This window comes from Strongylocentrotus purpuratus, unplaced genomic scaffold (genome assembly GCF_000002235.5).
Source record: "Strongylocentrotus purpuratus isolate Spur 01 unplaced genomic scaffold, Spur_5.0 spur5_scaffold_4, whole genome shotgun sequence".
NCBI lineage: Eukaryota > Metazoa > Echinodermata > Echinoidea > Camarodonta > Strongylocentrotidae > Strongylocentrotus > Strongylocentrotus purpuratus.
Genome location: NW_022145610.1, coordinates 31784857 through 31803082, shown reverse-complemented (window position 1 = coordinate 31803082; position 18226 = coordinate 31784857). Strand labels below are relative to the sequence as shown.

Genomic DNA, 18226 nt, shown 5'->3' with positions numbered 1-18226 from the left:
ATCAATAAATCAATCGGACACTGGGCTGGACTTAAGAGTATCTAGAGGGATATGAGATATGGAACACTGAATCAGCTAATCACTGCAGGCTGATCCAGTCTGTTGATATAGATAATAGGTTTTAGTTTTACTATGGACTTTAATACTAATGGTATTACTATTTCTAAACTCCCTGAAGGACAGTTCTACGAACATGCTACAGCGACTAATGCTCGGAGGTCAATATCCTACATGTACATGTACATGTACACTAATACTCTTTTCACACTGGTTTTGCTTAACCCCGTACTTTGCTTAGCCCCGTACTATCCTTAACCCCGGACTATTTTTTGGGCTTTTCACACTCGCTGTTTTTAGTCCCGTACTAGCGCCTATTCCGGAATAAGAAAATTCCAGCTGTTCTCATTGCATTTCGTTAACCCTGGATATCGTGAATGTTATTATTGGACATACTTCGCATCTGGCCAGCTGCGATATGCTCCATTGCGTAGTACCGGACTATTTTTCGTTTCTGTTCTCATTCATTTGCTTAGCACCGCAATTGCGGGGTTAGCAGGAGTTAGCACCACAATTGCGGAGTTAGCCCTGCTATTTAGCAGGGTTAGTTAACCCCGTACTATAGGTGGGGTTAGCCAACTTTAGCCCACTTTGGTAAAAACCAGTCTGAACAGAAAGTGGAATAGGCTTAACCCCGTACTATAGGTGGGGCTAAGACCCCCCCCCCCCCTTAACCCCACCTATAGTACGGGGTTAAGCAAAATATTGCCAGTGTGAAAACAGTATACCAGAGATATTAAGTTTGTGTTCTTTCGAAGAATGCCAAGAACCTCTGACTAAAGCTTCAGATTCAAGTTGAGATATCATCTGCACCCCAACACAGATGTCGCTCGCTCAGTCATAAATCATGGACACTATCTCCCCTCTGGTGTCAGAATAACCTCATTCAGACTACCAACATTATTTTATATACATGCACATGTACATTCATGTATTGACTTTCATGTAGCTGTATGAAAACCATATATCTATGATAAGTATTTAACATTTTTGTCTCGTCCGAATGTTATATTTACAAAACATCATGTTTGAGCATCGTTTTGAAAAGAACAACTCAAACAAGTACCAGAGTCATCTGAAGTTCTGAACGTTGTACCACACACAAAAATGTATGGGTAGGGCTTATCATGAGCATGCACTGATAATTGGCCAGCTGTCATATGAACTTCCAAACTAAATGCCGTTTCTTTGTAGTGTATACTGGTATTGAATGTTGTAATGTCAAGTAATGTATGCCCCTTTCATATTGATACCTCATACAAAGTTTCTTTAAATTTCCCCTAGTCTGAATAGACCTATAGATACAAACATTACATGTACATGTATCCTTCAGATGCCATCTTCATTGATTGAAACATGCTAGGCAGTGTATTGAAATATCTGGGTTACAGCCCCTGGAGTTACAAATTGTTTGGGCCTGTGATGGAATGAAAAACATCTCCATTCCCTTTGCGCAAAACGAACATGTCTTCTTATATTTGCGAGTAGAACACATCATAATTCAATAGCAAATATTTTGTACTGCTGTGTGTACAAAAGAATTGATATCATAGGCTTGCGGTTGCACCATGTGAGAGAAGGGGGAGGATCGAGGAGTCCTGAAAAGGACTCTTGGTAATCTTTACATTAAACTAAATATAGATATAATTTGCCTACATTGTAATTACAATGTACATTGTTAATGATAGAAGCGTAAAGGTGCGGCCTGCACGTACACTACATGTACATTTGTAAACTGATAACAAATCTCTCAGTTTCAACACAAGTATTCCCATTATTTGGTTGTACTCTGTCCAAAACAGGAAGCACTTTTTCAAAAAAAACATTTTACTGCCAATAAATACTGCAAATCCATGCATATTACATGTAAACACTGCTCTGGAACAATTAAGATTTTCCCCCAAATTTGTGAGACTTTATTGCATATAACTGACCCAATGTCCTACATTTCGAATACACAGTAGATGTACAGTTGTACATGTATTTATTGTGCTATTGTGTTTACACAAGTCTATTTGCATTTCAGTTCAAGACCACTTCACATCAGGACACAATTGATATAGAATTTGTTTCTTCAATACCATTCATACATTTAAACCCGAGTGAATAAAAGCGAAGTTCTCCCGATAATAACTTGACGGAATTCACTCCAGAACAGGAATTCACAAATATTGTTGTTTAATCCCTTTATTAAACTTCTTGCTGAATCATAAATGTGGGTTTGTAAAGTGTATGTTTGCAAAGCAAATCTTACAGTTACCAATTTATGTAGGAATATATTATATACACATGATACTAAGTTGTACATGTAAATATAAAATTCACAACTTAATAAACTAATTTGTATTGGTTTTTCTCAGACTTGAGATAAAAATCATCTGATGAGAATTTTAAATTCACTTAACTTTTTCTGGCATTTGCAATCCACAATCAATGTGATTGAAATTTAGAAAAAAATATCTGGAAATAATCTAATACTTGGATAAAATATAATCATGAAAGCTTTGGTTTTTTTCAATAAGTATACATGTAAATCTACTGTAGATGTACATTACCATGTAAAGTTCTGCAGTCGGTATGCTTGTCCATTTTTTGCCCAACGTGTATACATGATGTAAATCTGTATTAAATCTATTTTTAGCCTCCGATACTTTCTTACATACACTTGTATATACATGTACAGTATGCATCAAACACTGATGACCTCAATATAAAAATTCCCCAAGCCTACTTGGTAAATAATTTACTAATATTCTTCATGTGTGTGATTTCAAAAGAGCAATTATTTGTTCAGCATTCGGTCATCAGAATGCAAATAAGGCCGGAGCTGAATGAAATTCCTCTAGTACAGCAATGGGTGTAGGCATCCACTGAGTCACAGTATCAAAGATATAATGTAAACAGAACATCATTTACCAACAGCTCTCTCCTAGCTGTATTTTTAGTGTACATGTGTATGAACTTAATATGCATCCTTGTGTAAGTTGAACCACTTGGTAAATAAGGTCATATTGCCGGACTGCCCTGCAAGAAGGCTCTTACTCCCATAGACAATAAATGAACATCCATGTACATGTATATGTATCATATTCATAAGGCCTTCTTGTGGGCAACTGATGATACATACATGTACATGTACATGTACATGTATGTATTATATTCATAAGGCCTTCTTGCGGGCAACTGATGATACATACATGTACATGTATGCTGTATAAATTTGTGTACATTGACTACGATGTACATGCACTACTACTAAGTACAATTGTGTCTGTTGAGAGCATGAAGGGCGTTATGTAGGCCAAGTAAAACAAAATTCATGTTTAGCGTCCCCGCCTGCTTCCTTTTTTAGGCCGCCTGCTTTCTTTTAAAGAAAAAGCATGAAAAATGTATTGCTGATTTTTTTTTTTTTAATAAAACATAAATGCTGACGGCCATCTTTAAAAATAGCCCGGTTGGCTGGACATCAGGGGAAATGTACTGAGCATCCATTCTGAAAAAAGAAGAAGAAAAAGAAGAAGAAGAAGAAGAAGAAAAAAAGGGGCCTCCTTCTTCCTATTTTTCAAAAAAGGCAGGACGCTATTAAAACATGTTTTGTTTTGGGGGGCCATATTAAGTCTTATGCACAGATATTGGAAACATACACTGTACATATACTGTACATACAAACATACTGGTGAGTATACAAAAGTACATATCACATTGGTATTCAAATACAGGCTCGACACCTTAGCATGATCTCTGTATAAACACTGCACCCACAGTTGTTCTCTATAGATCGGTTTCAAGTTTAAAAGGCTAACAGATATCAACACATTCCTTTCAACACAAGTCATTGTCAATGTGAGTTGATGATTAATAACATATTTTGAGAGGGTTGAATGATTTTCTATTCTGTGCAGGAGAAGGTGTTCCTCTAGATCTCTGTGTATTTAAAGGTAATCTTGAGTTCAACGCAAAAGGTAAAGATATTTCTCACAATATCAAATGAAATAATAAAACAATAAAATCAAGGAATAACAATCTCCATAGAATCAATACATTGATCATTGTATGAATCCTGCCCCCCCCCCCCCTCCCCTTCCCTCACAAAAAGGGGATTTTTGTTTAATTATACAGGGTAAATCTTTTTAATGAAAGCGAAACAAAAACAAGTTAATTGTCATGCATGTGCCTCATTGTCAACTGATCATGTTTCTAAAGAGCATATCAGACAGCAGTACTGTAAAACTTTAATTTAATTACATTAAATGCAAAATATCCACAATTTTTTTTAAAATCATGGTTATTTCTTGGATAAAACATACTAAAAAAACAAAGCCACTTTTCTACACATGTATACCATGATATCAACTTGTACTGTAAATGTACTGTAAATGTACATGTACATGTACTGTATGTGGCTTACAGAATACAGGTAATCTCCAACAAATAGAGCCTTTGCTAAGCTCATTAATCTAGGGGCTAATCACTTAAGCCACACATTGGCCCATCAATGGGGGCTAAAAATAAACTGATAATACTGTAGGCCATTGTGATCTGAGGGAATGGGGTTCTGCTTACAAGTGTAAAAATCTTCTTTCTACTGCAATTGTAAAGAAGGAGCTGAAGCCATATCCCTGTATACAATTTTATTCATGGCCCACAATTTGTACATAAGACTGCATGTACAATGTACACATGAAGGCCCTACATTTACATTGTACAAAACATGTACATGTACATGTACATGTACAACCGTTCATGTACAGGTGTATGCCTATTTTTTCATGTGAACATCATCATGTGTCCCATACAAACTGTACATTACCAAGTACTGCCTGTACAGTACATGTATGTGCATGCACACAGACAAAATATGGGATGAGACATTCATTCAAAACATCTCCCCTCCCCCCCCCCCCCCCAAAAAAAAAAGTAATAATAATATTAATAATAATAATAAATAATAATAATAATAATAATAATAATAATAATAATAATTTTTTTTTTTTTTTTTGGGGGGGGGGGGGGGTTAATTTACAAAAAATAAAAAATGGAATTGTAATCAAAAGTTTTAAAAATGAAAACAGTTGCTATCAGCATGGTTGCCAAAACATCGTCAACTGCCATCTTCTGTCATTCCAACTGTGAGTCATTTCTTAAATCCAATAAGCTTAGAAACTCCAATGCTCAAAAGATTTATCTTTTTCTACAAGACATGACCTATTTGAAAAGGAAGTGGTGGTCTGGCATTAGTATTGAATAACCAAGTTATATTTTTGATCACCAATAATATGCATAAATTTTAATTTCTGCCTGCTATTTTTCCCAGTCAGTAACCTCTATGGACTGGTCATACAATATTGACAATGACTCCACCCAAATAGTTGTTCAAATAGGAAGAGCTTTCAATAATGGAGACCACAGCTTAGATTTATTTACATGTTACTGACCTGAAGGTAGAGATGAAGAGGAGAACAGGTCATGTGATAGCACTGTGAAAGACTATGTCTAGAAGTTGTGTCACACACAGATATTACATGTTACATATTGTACATGTCATGTGTGTATGTGTACATTGATTGTACATGTTATATACTGTACATGTACACACATGTACACCTGTATGTGACTTGAAAATGTGCATAAAAATTGGAGCAATTTGTCGGCTTTTGAAGTTCATTTCAAGAGCTACCGGTAATCCTTTTCAGGAGACATTTCTACATGTACGCTGACAGCCTTCAAACTGATGTAAAAAGAATGAAAAAGGTCACAAGACACAACATCAATATCGAACCTTGTCTTTAAAATTGATTTTAGGCTTTAGCCTTTTGCCCTTAAAAGAAAAAAGAATGGAAGATTAAAAAGTGTGTACTTTAATTGATAAAAATGTCTTACAATTACAGGGGGAAGTTCTGTTGCTCTTACCATTTTGCATATTTACATGTATTGTTGCTCTTTTATGAAGAGATATTGAGGGGATTATAACAATGATTTTGCCATGGATCAGTGATATTGAATTCCTTTGTGACGTACATGTAGCCTACATATTTCTTTCTAGAGTTGTTTGAAATTTAGAGCTACAATTGTCAGCTAATTGTCCTGCAATTATATATACTGTACATGGATGCAGTGCATATTTCCTCAAATGTCCATAATACACTGCACTGTGCACGTACTGTAAATGTTTATCAACATTCAATGACAATGATGATCAGTGTGTTTGTAAAATGACATTCAACTGACTTAAGTGTTAAGTGAAAATGTAATAATGTAATAAACAAAGTTTTGTGCTTGTTATTTTGAAAGCAACAGGTACACATACAAATGTACATGTACATGTACCTGTGCCATGTAATAAGCAAAACTGTTGGCTTGTTTTCATTATTACTGTTAGTTCAATTGGGAACCTTTACATCTACATGTACATATCATTCTTGGGTTGGGAATGTTTTATCCTATATTTCAGAATGTGAATTATTTCAATTTCCTTTGTAACACTACAAATTTGAGTCTACTAATAAAGGTAAAGACCAGTATTGGAAACGCCCCAATTTCAAAAAACGAAGCTCTCATTACCAATCATGTGAAAGAATATGTTTTGACTAATACTGTACATGATGATAAAAAATTTGCCTGGAAACCGCCTACTAATTCATATACATGTATTTGGTAAATTTGTTTCTCTCATGGTCTGCGAGAGATATGGGTAGTCCCATATACATCTTTCTGTGTATAGTGCTTGTAACTTTACGAAGAATGGGCCAAATTTCTTATCATTTTGATGATTCCAGAACCTTGCAGATGCTAGATGCTAGATGATCAACCTTTTCTGATCGATTCCACAATGTTTCTTTCACAATGTTTCTTTCACAATGCAATCGCGTGACCATAACTGGTCTTTACCTTTAAAGAGTAAGATGTAGACAGCACATGTATTGCATCGTTGTACAGGTATTATAGGAATCATACACATGTACACTGTACATTCATTGTAATTGTAAATGTACATATACAGTACATTGCAAATGTGTAGGGCCCACTGCAGAACTTGCCTGGAGGCTGCACACAAGACTACATGCATAGCAGAATCCGCAATCATGACCTCTTGCCATTAAAGAGCATTCAGTGACCCTTGGCACTCCAGGCAAATACTTGCACTGCAAGCCATCATCATCCCCTCCTCCTACTAGAAACGCCTTTTATTTTGGTAGACAGACTTCTATTTCAACTTACATAATTATACATGTACAATACATTTACATTGTGCATGTAGATCTACACCCTACGTGTACGTATGTTCATACATGTACATTGTACATTGTACTTTGTAGTAGGTCCATGCCTATACTACCGGTATGTAATTCCATGACTACCAATATAATAATACTACACATCCTGTTTTGACAAACAGCGTACATACATGTAGAAATGTGTTTGAGAAATGTGTTTGATAGGCATAGCACTTAAAGCATTTTAGAAATGAACATTTTGAATGTACAGGTGTACATGACTAAAAGTACACCTGTAACATGTATTGTACAGTACATGTACATGTACATGTACATTACTACATTGTACATGTACTGTACAGTACAAGTACCACAACACACATAGTGATTTGTTTGATAGCTTTTAATGTACATGTATGATTAAATGTACATGTACATTGCAGGGCCTACAAGTACTTGTAATGAAAAGGTTGAACATAATTATGATAACTAAAATACTTTCAGTTTTACACAATGCAATAGGCCTACTTGTGTATGTGTGAATATTGACAATACAATGTTTGCAAATCATTAAACTGATTAATTAGCATTTATTGTATCCAATAACAACTGAAACAAAACTGGTTACTAATCATTTTTTTCAATTGGCTCTACTTCCGCCAGTAGAAACTATTGAGGCAAGGCATACAGTTCATGTACATGTACACTGAATGTACATTCAACATTACAGCTTCATATGTAGAAGTGAAGCTCCTAAAGTTGCTAAACTAAGACCTTCATGTAATGTACATAAAATGTACATGCACATGTACAAAAGTAATACAGTATGTACCGGTATATGGACACGGAAGCCAACTCACATTGTCTGCAAACAGTTAATCACATACAGTACATGTAGTATGTCACTGTAATTTTTTCTCATGATTTTCTTGACTACCGTAATTAACGTTGTATAAACCGCCCTCGTGTATTAACCGCACCCCTCTTTTTTCTTTTTTTTTTGTGTAAGATCATTACAGCAATGTAAATTAAAAAACAGTAGGGACCTAGGATAGAACCTTGTGGTACACCATGTAATAGAAGAAAAATTGGAGGAATTATTATTATAAACTACATATTGAGATCTATCAGAAAGATTACTTTCAAACCAAGATGAAGACAACTTTGATTGTTGTTGTAGTTTCCGATTTGTGAGTCAACACCCTGATTACTGAGCTGGGAGACATTGCCAGGCATAGCGCCATAAATCTAAACTAAAAAAAAAAAAAATTTAAAAATTCTGTACCTGTGTATAAGACGCAACCCCAACTTTCAATTTTTTTTGGCGGCAAAAACAAAAAAGTGCGCCCTATACACGGAGATTTACGGTATGTACTAGGCCAGGACATCAGTGTACCGGTACTTGGAAATTCTTCTGTCATTTTTTATTTTTAAATGAAGCCTTACAAATATCAGCCATTGATGTCAAATAGCATCTTTTCCTCTGCCAGTGCCTGTATCCAATGGCAACAATATACTAAATGAGGTTTTTTAAAACCTTGAAGAGACCTCACTTACCACAGGGCTCGAATTACCCACCGGCAATCGGCAATTTGCCGCCATGCCCCTCTCACTGGCCGGAATGCCCTTTTCAAAATCAAACCGTTTACGGCCACAATATTTTAATCCACAAAAGTTTTGCCGACATTATAGTCATCGTAAGCCAACCCGACTTGTAATGTTCAAAAAGGTTTTGTTGCCCATACGGAGCTTTAAAAACAATGATAGTCGGCAAGGTTTTGTTGCGCCCCTCCGGATCTCTAAAAACAATGAGAGTCGACAAGGTTTTGTTGCCCCTCCGAGGCTCTAAAAACAATGATTATCGGAAGGTTTTGTTGCCCCTCCGGAGCTCTAAAAACAATAATAATCGGCAAGGTTTTGTTGCCCCTCTGGAGCTCTAAAAACAATAATTACCGGAAGGTTGTGTTGCCCCTACGGAGTTCTAAAAACAATAATAATCGGCAAGGTTTTGTTGCCCCTCCGGAGCTCTAAAAACAATAATAGTCGGCAAGGTTTTGTTGCCCCTCCGGAGCTCTAAAAACAATATTTATCGGAAGGTTTTGTTGCCCCTACGGAGTTCTAAAAACAATAATAATCGCAAGGTTTTGTTGCCCCTCCGGAGCTCTAAAAACAATAATAGTCGGCAAGGTTTTGTTGCCCCTCCGGAGCTCTAAAAACAATATGTATCGGAAGGTTTTGTTGCCCCTCCGGAGCTCTAAAAACAATAATTACCGGAAGGTTTTGTTGCCCCTCCGGAGCTCTAAAAAACAATGATAGTCGGCAAGGTTTTGTTGCCCCTCCGAGGCTCTAAAAACAATAATTATCGGAAGGTTTTGTCGCCCCTCCGGAGCTCTAAAAACAATAATTACCGGAAGGTGTTGCTGCCCCTCCGGAGCTCTAAAAACAATGATAGTCGGCAAGGTTTTGTTGCCCCTCCGAGGCTCTAAAAACAATAATTATCGGAAGGTTTTGTTGCCCCTCCGGAGCTCTAAAAACAATAATTACCGGAAGGTTTTGTTGCCCCTCCGGAGCTCTAAAAACAATAATTACCGGAAGGTTTTGTTGCCCCTCCGGAGCTCTAAAAACAATGATAAGTCGGCAAGATTTTGTTGCCCCTCCGAGGCTCTAAAAACAATAATTATCGGAAGATTTTGTTACCCCTCCGGAGCTCTAAAAACAATAATTACCGGAAGGTTTTGTAGCCCCTCCGGAGCTCTAAAAACAATGATAGTCGGCAAGGTTTTGTTGCCCCTCCGATGCTCTAAAAACAATAATAGTCGGCAAGGTTTTGTTGCCCCTCCGGAGCTCTAAAAACAATATTTATCGGCAAGGTTTTGTTGCCCCTCCGGAGCTTTAAAAACAATAATTACCGGAAGGTTTTGTTGCCCCTACGGAGCTCTAAAAACAATGATAGTCGGCAAGGTTTTGTTGCCCCTCCGGAGCTCTAAAAACAACAATTACCGGAAGGTTTTGTTGCCCCTCCGGAGCTCTAAAAACAATGATAGTCGGCAAGGTTTTGTTGCCCCTCCGAGGCTCTAAAAACAATAATTATCGGAAGGTTTTGTTGCCCCTACGGAGTTCTAAAAACAATAATAATCGGCAAGGTTTTGTTGCCCCTCCGGAGCTCTAAAAACAATAATAGTCGGCAAGGTTTTGTTGCCCCTCCGGAGCTCTAAACACAATATTTATCAGAAGGTTTTGTTGCCCCTCCGGAGCTCTAAAAACAATAATTACCGGAAGGTTTTGTTGCCCCTCCGGAGCTCTAAAAACAATGATAAGTCGGCAAGGTTTTGTTGCCCCTCCGAGGCTCTAAAAACAATAATTATCGGAAGGTTTTGTTGCCCCTCCGGAGCTCTAAAAACAATAATTACCGAAGGTTTTGTTGCTCCTCCGGAGCTCTAAAAACAATGAAAGTCGGCAAGGTTTTGTTGCCCCTCCGAGGCTCTAAAAACAATAATTATCGGAAGGTTTTGTTGCCCCTCCGGAGCTCTAAAAACAATAATAGTCGGCAAGGTTTTGTTGCCCTTCCGGAGCTCTAAAAACAATATTTATCGGCAAGGTTTTGTGCCCCTCCGGAGCTCTAAAAACAATAATTACCAGAAGGTTTTGTTGCCCCTCCGGAGCTCTAAAAACAATGATAGTCGGCAAGGTTTTGTTGCCCCTCCGGAGCTCTAAAAACAACAATTACCGGAAGGTTTTGTTGCCCCTACGGAGCTCTAAAAACAATGATAGTCGGCAAGGTTTTGTTGCCCCTCCGGAGCTCTAAAAACAACAATTACCGGAAGGTTTTGTTGCCCCTCCGGAGCTCTAAAAACAATAATTATCGGCAAGGTTTTGTTGCCCCTCCGGAGCTCTAAAAACAATAATTACCAGAAGGTTTTGTTGCCCCTCCGGAGCTCTAAAAACAATAATAGTCGGCAAGGTTTTGTTGCCCCTCCGGAGCTCTAAAAACAATAATTACCAGAAGGTTTTGTTGCCCCTCCGGAGCTCTAAAAACAATAATAGTCGGCAAGGTTTTGTTGCCCCTCCGGAGCTCTAAAAACAATATTTATCGGCAAGGTTTTGTTGCCCCTCCGGAGCTCTAAAAACAATAATTACCGGAAGGTTTTGTTGCCCCTACGGAGCTCTAAAAACAATGATAGTCGGCAAGGTTTTGTTGCCCCTCCGGAGCTCTAAAAACAACAATTACCGGAAGGTTTTGTTGCCCCTCCGGAGCTCTAAAAACAATAATAGTCGGCAAGGTTTTGTTGCCCCTCCGGAGCTCTAAAAACAATATTTATCGGCAAGGTTTTGTTGCCCCTCCGGAGCTCTAAAAACAATAATTACCGGAAGGTTTTGTTGCCCCTACGGAGCTCTAAAAACAATGATAGTCGGCAAGGTTTTGTTGCCCCTCCGGAGCTCTAAAAACAAAAATTACCGGAAAGTTTTGTTGCCCCTCCGGAGCTCTGAAAACAATAATAGTCGGCAAGGTTTTGTTGCCCCTCCGGAGCTCTAAAAACAATAATTATCAGCAAGGCTTTGTTGCCCCTACGGAGATCTAAAACAATGATAATCGGCAAGACTTTGTTGCCCCTACGGAGATCTAAAACAATAATTATTGGCGAGACTTAATTTCCACTATGGAACTCCTAAATTAATTGGCGGGACTTAATTGCTTACGGAGATATGAAAGAATGTCTTCATCCAAATGACTGAAACGTTTGGCACAAAAACCGTAATGACTCAGGCTTAGTTTTTCAATCCATCCTTTTTATTTGAACCAATCAATATCAGGAAGTTTTGTTTACCCATCGTTGGTTCAACATCTTAACTTCGCGTTGTGACCTTTTTTGGTGCGTGTTCACAGTTTTTAATCAGTGAAAAACTTGGATTTTTCTCGGGAGGAGGGTCTGGAATTAAATCAGAAAAGGATTAAGAGTCGAGATAATGGTACAAAGAATCGTCTTCTTTACCATACGTTTTAATTAAAACGTCATAGCTTCCGCCCATCGCGCGGGAGGGGTGTGAATTGAGTTCAGAAAAGGATAATACCGGTAGTCGAGATCGAGACGAATCGTCTTCTTTCCCTAATAATTTATTAAAAACGTCTAAGCTTCTGCGCTTCCCTTGGAATTCAGAAAAGGATAAAGAGTCAAGAACGGTACAACGAATCATCTTCTTTCTCTAATAATTCAATGAAACGTCAAAGGGGGAAACTCCCCCCCCCCCCCCCCTCCAGCTCCCCCCCCCCCCCAATTTTTTTTTGAAAAGCATTTTAAAGAGAAATAGAAAGAAAGAGAGCAAGAAAGAAAAAATAGTTAACTACCAGTTTCTCAACAAAATAAGGTATCAAAAATTGCTCATCTGATCGTAATTAAACGCCTAAAACCCCGGGACCCAACCAAGGGCCCTTTGGCAGGCCTCTTGATACTCATCTGACGGTAATGTAATGCTTTAAACCCATGGGCTTTTGGGGGCTCGCCCGCGGGACCTCACGCCAATCAGTATCCTGCCAGTGTCACAAATAAGGTATAAAAATATATTCATCTGACCGTAATCAAATACCTGAAACCCCTGAAATTCAGGGGTTTCCGCACCCTAGACTCCACCAGGGGCCCTGAGGCGGGCCCCTGAATGCTTATCTGACCGTAATTTGCCTTCAACGGTCAACCCATGAGTTCCGGGGGCGAACAAGGTATCAAAAGATGTTCATCTGACCGCAGGCACGTAGCCGGGGGGGGGGGGGGGGGCAGTGGGGGCGCCCCCCCAAAAAAAGCCAAAAAAAGAGAGGAGAGAAAAGGAAGAGGACGTATGAAGAAAAAGGAGCAGACAAAAAACATTTTTGAAATTCAGACAAGGATTAAGAGTCGAGAACGGTACAACGAATCGTCACAAACTAGGCATTGTGGCGTGCGCCTGTAATCCAGCTAACAGTGGAAGTTACAAACTGATTCAGCCGAGAACGCAGGTTCGAAACTGAGTCACGTCTTTCGGATGGTGACGTTAAAAGTCGGTCCCCAGACGTAAATAATCATATCTGATTGATACACGTCTGTAAAAAACCAAATACACACACACACACACGAATCGTCTTCTTTCTCTAATGATTTAATGAAACATAAAAGCTTCCGCGCTTTGCGCGGGAAGGGGAAAACTGTATTCATGCAGGCGAGGATTATTTTCGGGAACGGTACAACGAATCGTCTTGTTTCTCTAATAATTAAATTAAATGTCAAAGTTTCCGCGCTTCGATCGCGCAGGAGGTGGGGTAACTGAATTTAGACAAGGATTAAGAGTCGAGAACGATACAACAAATTGTCTTCTATTTCTAATGATTTAATAAAACGTAAAAGCTTTCGCGCTTTGCGCGCGCGGATGGGGGGGAACTGAATTCAGACGAGGATTAAGAGTCGAGAACGGGACAACGAATCGTCTTCTTTCTCTAATGATTTAATGAAACGTAAAAGCTTCCGAGCTTTACGGGGGAGGGGGGGGGATGAATTTAGACGAGGATTAAGAGTAAAAAACGGGACAACGAATCGTCTTTTTTCTCTAATGGGCCATTCCATGAGAAGAAGGACATGACATCAAAAAAAGAAATGTACCTCTTATGTTAATTCTTTGATTTATCACTAACCTTATGCCATGGATGTTCATAAAACATTAGGGCCTTTCAAATTCAATACAATTTTTTTTTCATTTTTGTTGATTTCCTAAGATCTCAAACTATCATCAAAAACGTACATGTGGGACTGTAGCTGAAAAAAAACAATTTATTGCAGATTACACAGGATTCTTGTAATATTTTTTCCTGAAAATTTCGCTAAATGGAAAAAGATGAATATATTTCCATATTCTAAGGGGTCCTGTGATATTTAATCTATTACATAGGGGTGAAAATGGCCTCCGGACAAAATGTAACGCGAGTTACCGTAACGTGAGTTACCGACATATTTGCTTCCTGCATTTTACTAGTCCACTGTTTCTTATCTTTAATATTGTGATCTTATACTAGTAAGTCACAACCTACTATCAAATTAAAATAGGAAAGATTTTGTCAAGATTGTCTAGTATGAGGAGAAAAGAGGGTCTCGTAGAATTGACCATGTCCTTTTTTTGTAACGCGAGTTACCGAAATTCAATAATCCAAGAATCTAAAAATGTTTGTTCTTCAATTTTCTTTTTTGTTTCATTCAGTTGTTCTATATCTACCCTGTCCATGTTTGAAAAAAGTATCTTGTAGATCCTAGCAGTTCTAAAGATATAGGCACATTATCGTGTCAATGTACCCATTAAGTGTAACGCGAGTTACCATGGAATGGCCCTAATGATTTAATGATACGTAAAAGCTTCCGAGCTTTGCGGGGGAGGGGGGGGGGATGAATTTAGACGAGGATTAAGAGTAAAAAACGGTACAACGAATCCTCTTCTTTCTCTAATGATTTAATGAAACGTAAAAGCTTCCGCGCTTTGCGCGGAGAGAGGGGAACTGTATTCAGACGAGCAGGCACGTACGCAGGGGGGGGGGGGGTTTGGGGCGTTAAATCCCCCCCTTCGGTTTTTTTTATGTCTGTATTTTGGAGCAAACCCCCCTTTTTTTTTTTAAATGAAACACACACACAAAAAAAAATTATGCCAATGGCTGATATAAGAAAAGTTACCTCACCTCCCACCCCTCCCCCCCCCCCCCACCCCAAAGGGAACAAAATGTCAAATTTTCAAATTTCGAGACCAAAAAACAAAAAAAAGTGTCCTCTTACCCCCCCCCCCCCCCCCCTCTTTTTTAACGGCTGGCTGAGTCGTTGCGATTTTTTTGGGGGACAAAAAAAAAAGTGGGCCCCCCCCCCCCCTAAGGAAGAAATCCTGGATCCGCCCCGGGGTGCACATATCCCCCCCCCCCCCCCACCTTGAAAACAACGGCGTGAGGTAATTTTACGCGCACTTTCCACGTTGGCCTTAGTGCCCCTTAGGATAGATTTGTGCCCCTTTCAGTGGATTTGTGCCCTCTCAAAAAAGTGGCCTTGACCCAAATTTGATGTAATTCGAGGCCTGTTACCAATATTAGCTGCACACTACACACATTTCCTTTCCACAAAAGCAGCGCGACATTTCCTTTGTATGAGCATACATGTACATGTACAAGTGTAAATACATGTAAAGTTCACTTTTTATTACTGCTTTAATGACTGTTAAAACTTAAATAGGCTAGGGACACGTCTTTGCATGACAATGTAACTTCAATCTAATGACCCAGTCACACAGCCCAACTGTCAAACTGACTCTAAACCAACCAATAAATCTACAGGGTGTGTAGCCATCCTGCTTTCAGTCTTGTGCTGGTCCAGAGGGTATGATTGCAGTTTAATAGTTACCAACACTAAACTTTCATTCTTTTCCTTCTCAAAATCAGAAGTAAATGTACATATAAATTGTTCTTACCTGAAGGTGCCATATCCTCCGTGTTGACCACTATCCTTGCATTGAGTTCGTTCAGCTCCTGTTGCAGCTCCTGCAGCCTCGCGTTGGCCTGCTTGACCAGGTTATTCACATTGGCCAGGCTCTTCTTATCGGTGGTCACCTTGCGCATGTTCTCCGCCCCTTCCTTGATCTTGAGCTCTTTGCGGATCTCCTTCTTGATCTGGTCCTTGATCTGTTCCAGCTTCTGCTGGAAGCTGGCATCAGACAGGTCCAGGATCTCATGGCCGCCATACTGCTCCACGTAGGTCCCTAGAGTGTCACCATGGTGCTGTGAGGTCGAGACAAAGTTTAGCACTGATTTTTTAAGGACGGCAAGAACAAACATCACAGATAAACCAATATTTTGCTTCATCAGTGAGAAATCAAGTTTACAGGAAAGTTTTTCAAAAAAGGTACATGTAGGCCCTACAGTGTACACCCTATACAGTATCTAGAATAGATATCAAATAAAGCCTGATCCCTGGTGTGGATGCCTTGTAGCTCTCCCTCTCACTTGTAGCTACACGTACAATGTTGATTGTCATCAGATACATCTATAGGCGAGCTTAAATGCATGTGCATGTAGCTCACTTTGCGCAAGTAATTAATACTATGTGAGTAGATTACAAAATGAACAGCTGCAAGAAGATGCACTGCATGATATAGTGGAGGGGCACTGCATGTACATGTATCTTATCCTTAATTACTTTAGCAGAAGCCATACATGTAACATAGAGGTAGGGATAAATCAGACTGATCTGTGATTGACCTATGACTTTCGCATCTTAATTGCCTCCAGGGGGGTGTTTCACAAAGATTCTAAGTAGAACTTAACTCTAAGTTGGACTTAAAAATTATGGACAGCCATTAGCATCTTTGAAAATATTTGGTAAAAATATTTTTGAAAGGCATAAAATGTTTATTCAAATCATTCATATTTTTTATCATCAAGGAGATTTCATATTCTTGTTGTGGAATTTATAAAATGTCTAAAATACTTGAATTTCTGCTTTTGAGTATATTTCATTTTAAGGCTCCAATGGCTGTCCATAAATTTTAAGTCAAACTTAGTGTTAAGTTCTACTTAGGATCTTTGTGAAACACCCCCCTGGACCTTACTCAATTAACTTTATTAAATTCACAGAATTGTACAATTACAATTCATAATCATGTACAATAATGAGTTGAAATTGTTCTGCTCAAAATTATTGACTGCAATTAATAACAAATACATGTACATGAAAATAATAAATTCAGCATTTCAATCAATATCAAAAGCAAGTCCTTGTCTAGACAGAAATAACCGTCTGATTTGGTCATTTCTTTAATAAAACTGACATTTGTTGACATTCCCAAATACATCGGAGGTCTAGTGGAGCCAGACGTAGTCTCAGTGGAACAACCGACGATTAGAGAGATTGAAGTTTTCGGTCTAGATCTAGTCCTTGTCTAGCAGTAGTGATCTGACACTTGTTTAGAACCCAGTTCAAAACTGATTCATGTCTTTTTGGATGGTGATCTTAATGGAAGGTCATGTCACTTGCACTCGAGGAGTCGTTGTAATACATGGTTATCTGACTGATATATCTAACATTACATGTATTTCACAACACAAATTTTAAACTTATAGGAGCTTTTTGTTGACATTTCTAGAGCTGCTAGCTGCCTGAATTGCTCTAAATTTTACATGGGCAAATTATTTTTAATTTAAATCCAGAATTCGAAGGTAGTATAGTAACTAGTCTAGTACGAGTATGACAAAACAGAGATCTGTAATATCTACCATTCAAAATAATTCTCTAGTGACACTGCATGACCAAGAGTTAAGAACAATTTTCAAACAATTTTCAAACTTCACACCATCAAAATCATCATCATGGACACTTTGTAGAGTACACTGCACTCGACACACAGTTCAAATAGACTAGACTGTAGACGGTAGACTACACACTACTTCCTCTTTTTCTAAATTTTAAACACGGGTAAAGTACATCATGTTAGGCACCATCTAAATACCTATTTATTCAACTTAATCAAGTTAAAATTTAATTTACCTGTGGTAAAACAGCACTCGAATCAGCAGCCATGTTATTCAAGCAGTCGATCTGAATGGAATTCTTTTCCTACCCGCGGTGGGCCGCAGCTGCGTAGGCTACAACAATGTATTGACCGCTGCCGTAGCTCAGCCGGGCGTTGTCTTTGAGCGAATGGCTCTCCCTCAGGTAGGTGCGGTGCTCAAACACACAACCCGTTTGCGATCACACCTTGTAAGTTGAAATTATCCCTTTAAAATTCCAGGCGATGTCAAAATCACAGTAGATTCCGCATTCGATTCTCTTACTTCCTTAAATGACATTATTCCATGTCCCTGGTATTAACTCAAACATCGATTTTGGAGAACATTAATACCCTCAAAATCCCTAGTCCGTCCGTGTAATTTGATCAACAACCGACAGCGATGAAGTCACGTGACAACTGGG

General features: G+C 38.7%; 1 protein-coding gene across 2 annotated transcripts in view; it reads right to left on the bottom strand.

Moving 5' to 3' along the window:
* LOC582022 (serine/threonine-protein kinase N2) overlaps window positions 1–18226 on the bottom strand; it is a 65716-nt gene extending 47490 nt beyond the window's left edge. The window contains exons 1-2 of one of the 2 annotated variants that reach the window (XM_030997862.1): window positions 17801–18226; window positions 15729–16035 (exon numbers count right to left, since the gene is read on the bottom strand). In XM_030997862.1, coding sequence (XP_030853722.1) covers window positions 15729–16035; window positions 17801–17833 — 340 coding nt within the window. In that variant the 5' untranslated portion in view covers window positions 17834–18226. The remainder of the gene's footprint in view (window positions 1–15728; window positions 16036–17800) is intronic. The other variant, XM_030997861.1, reaches the window with a different exon arrangement.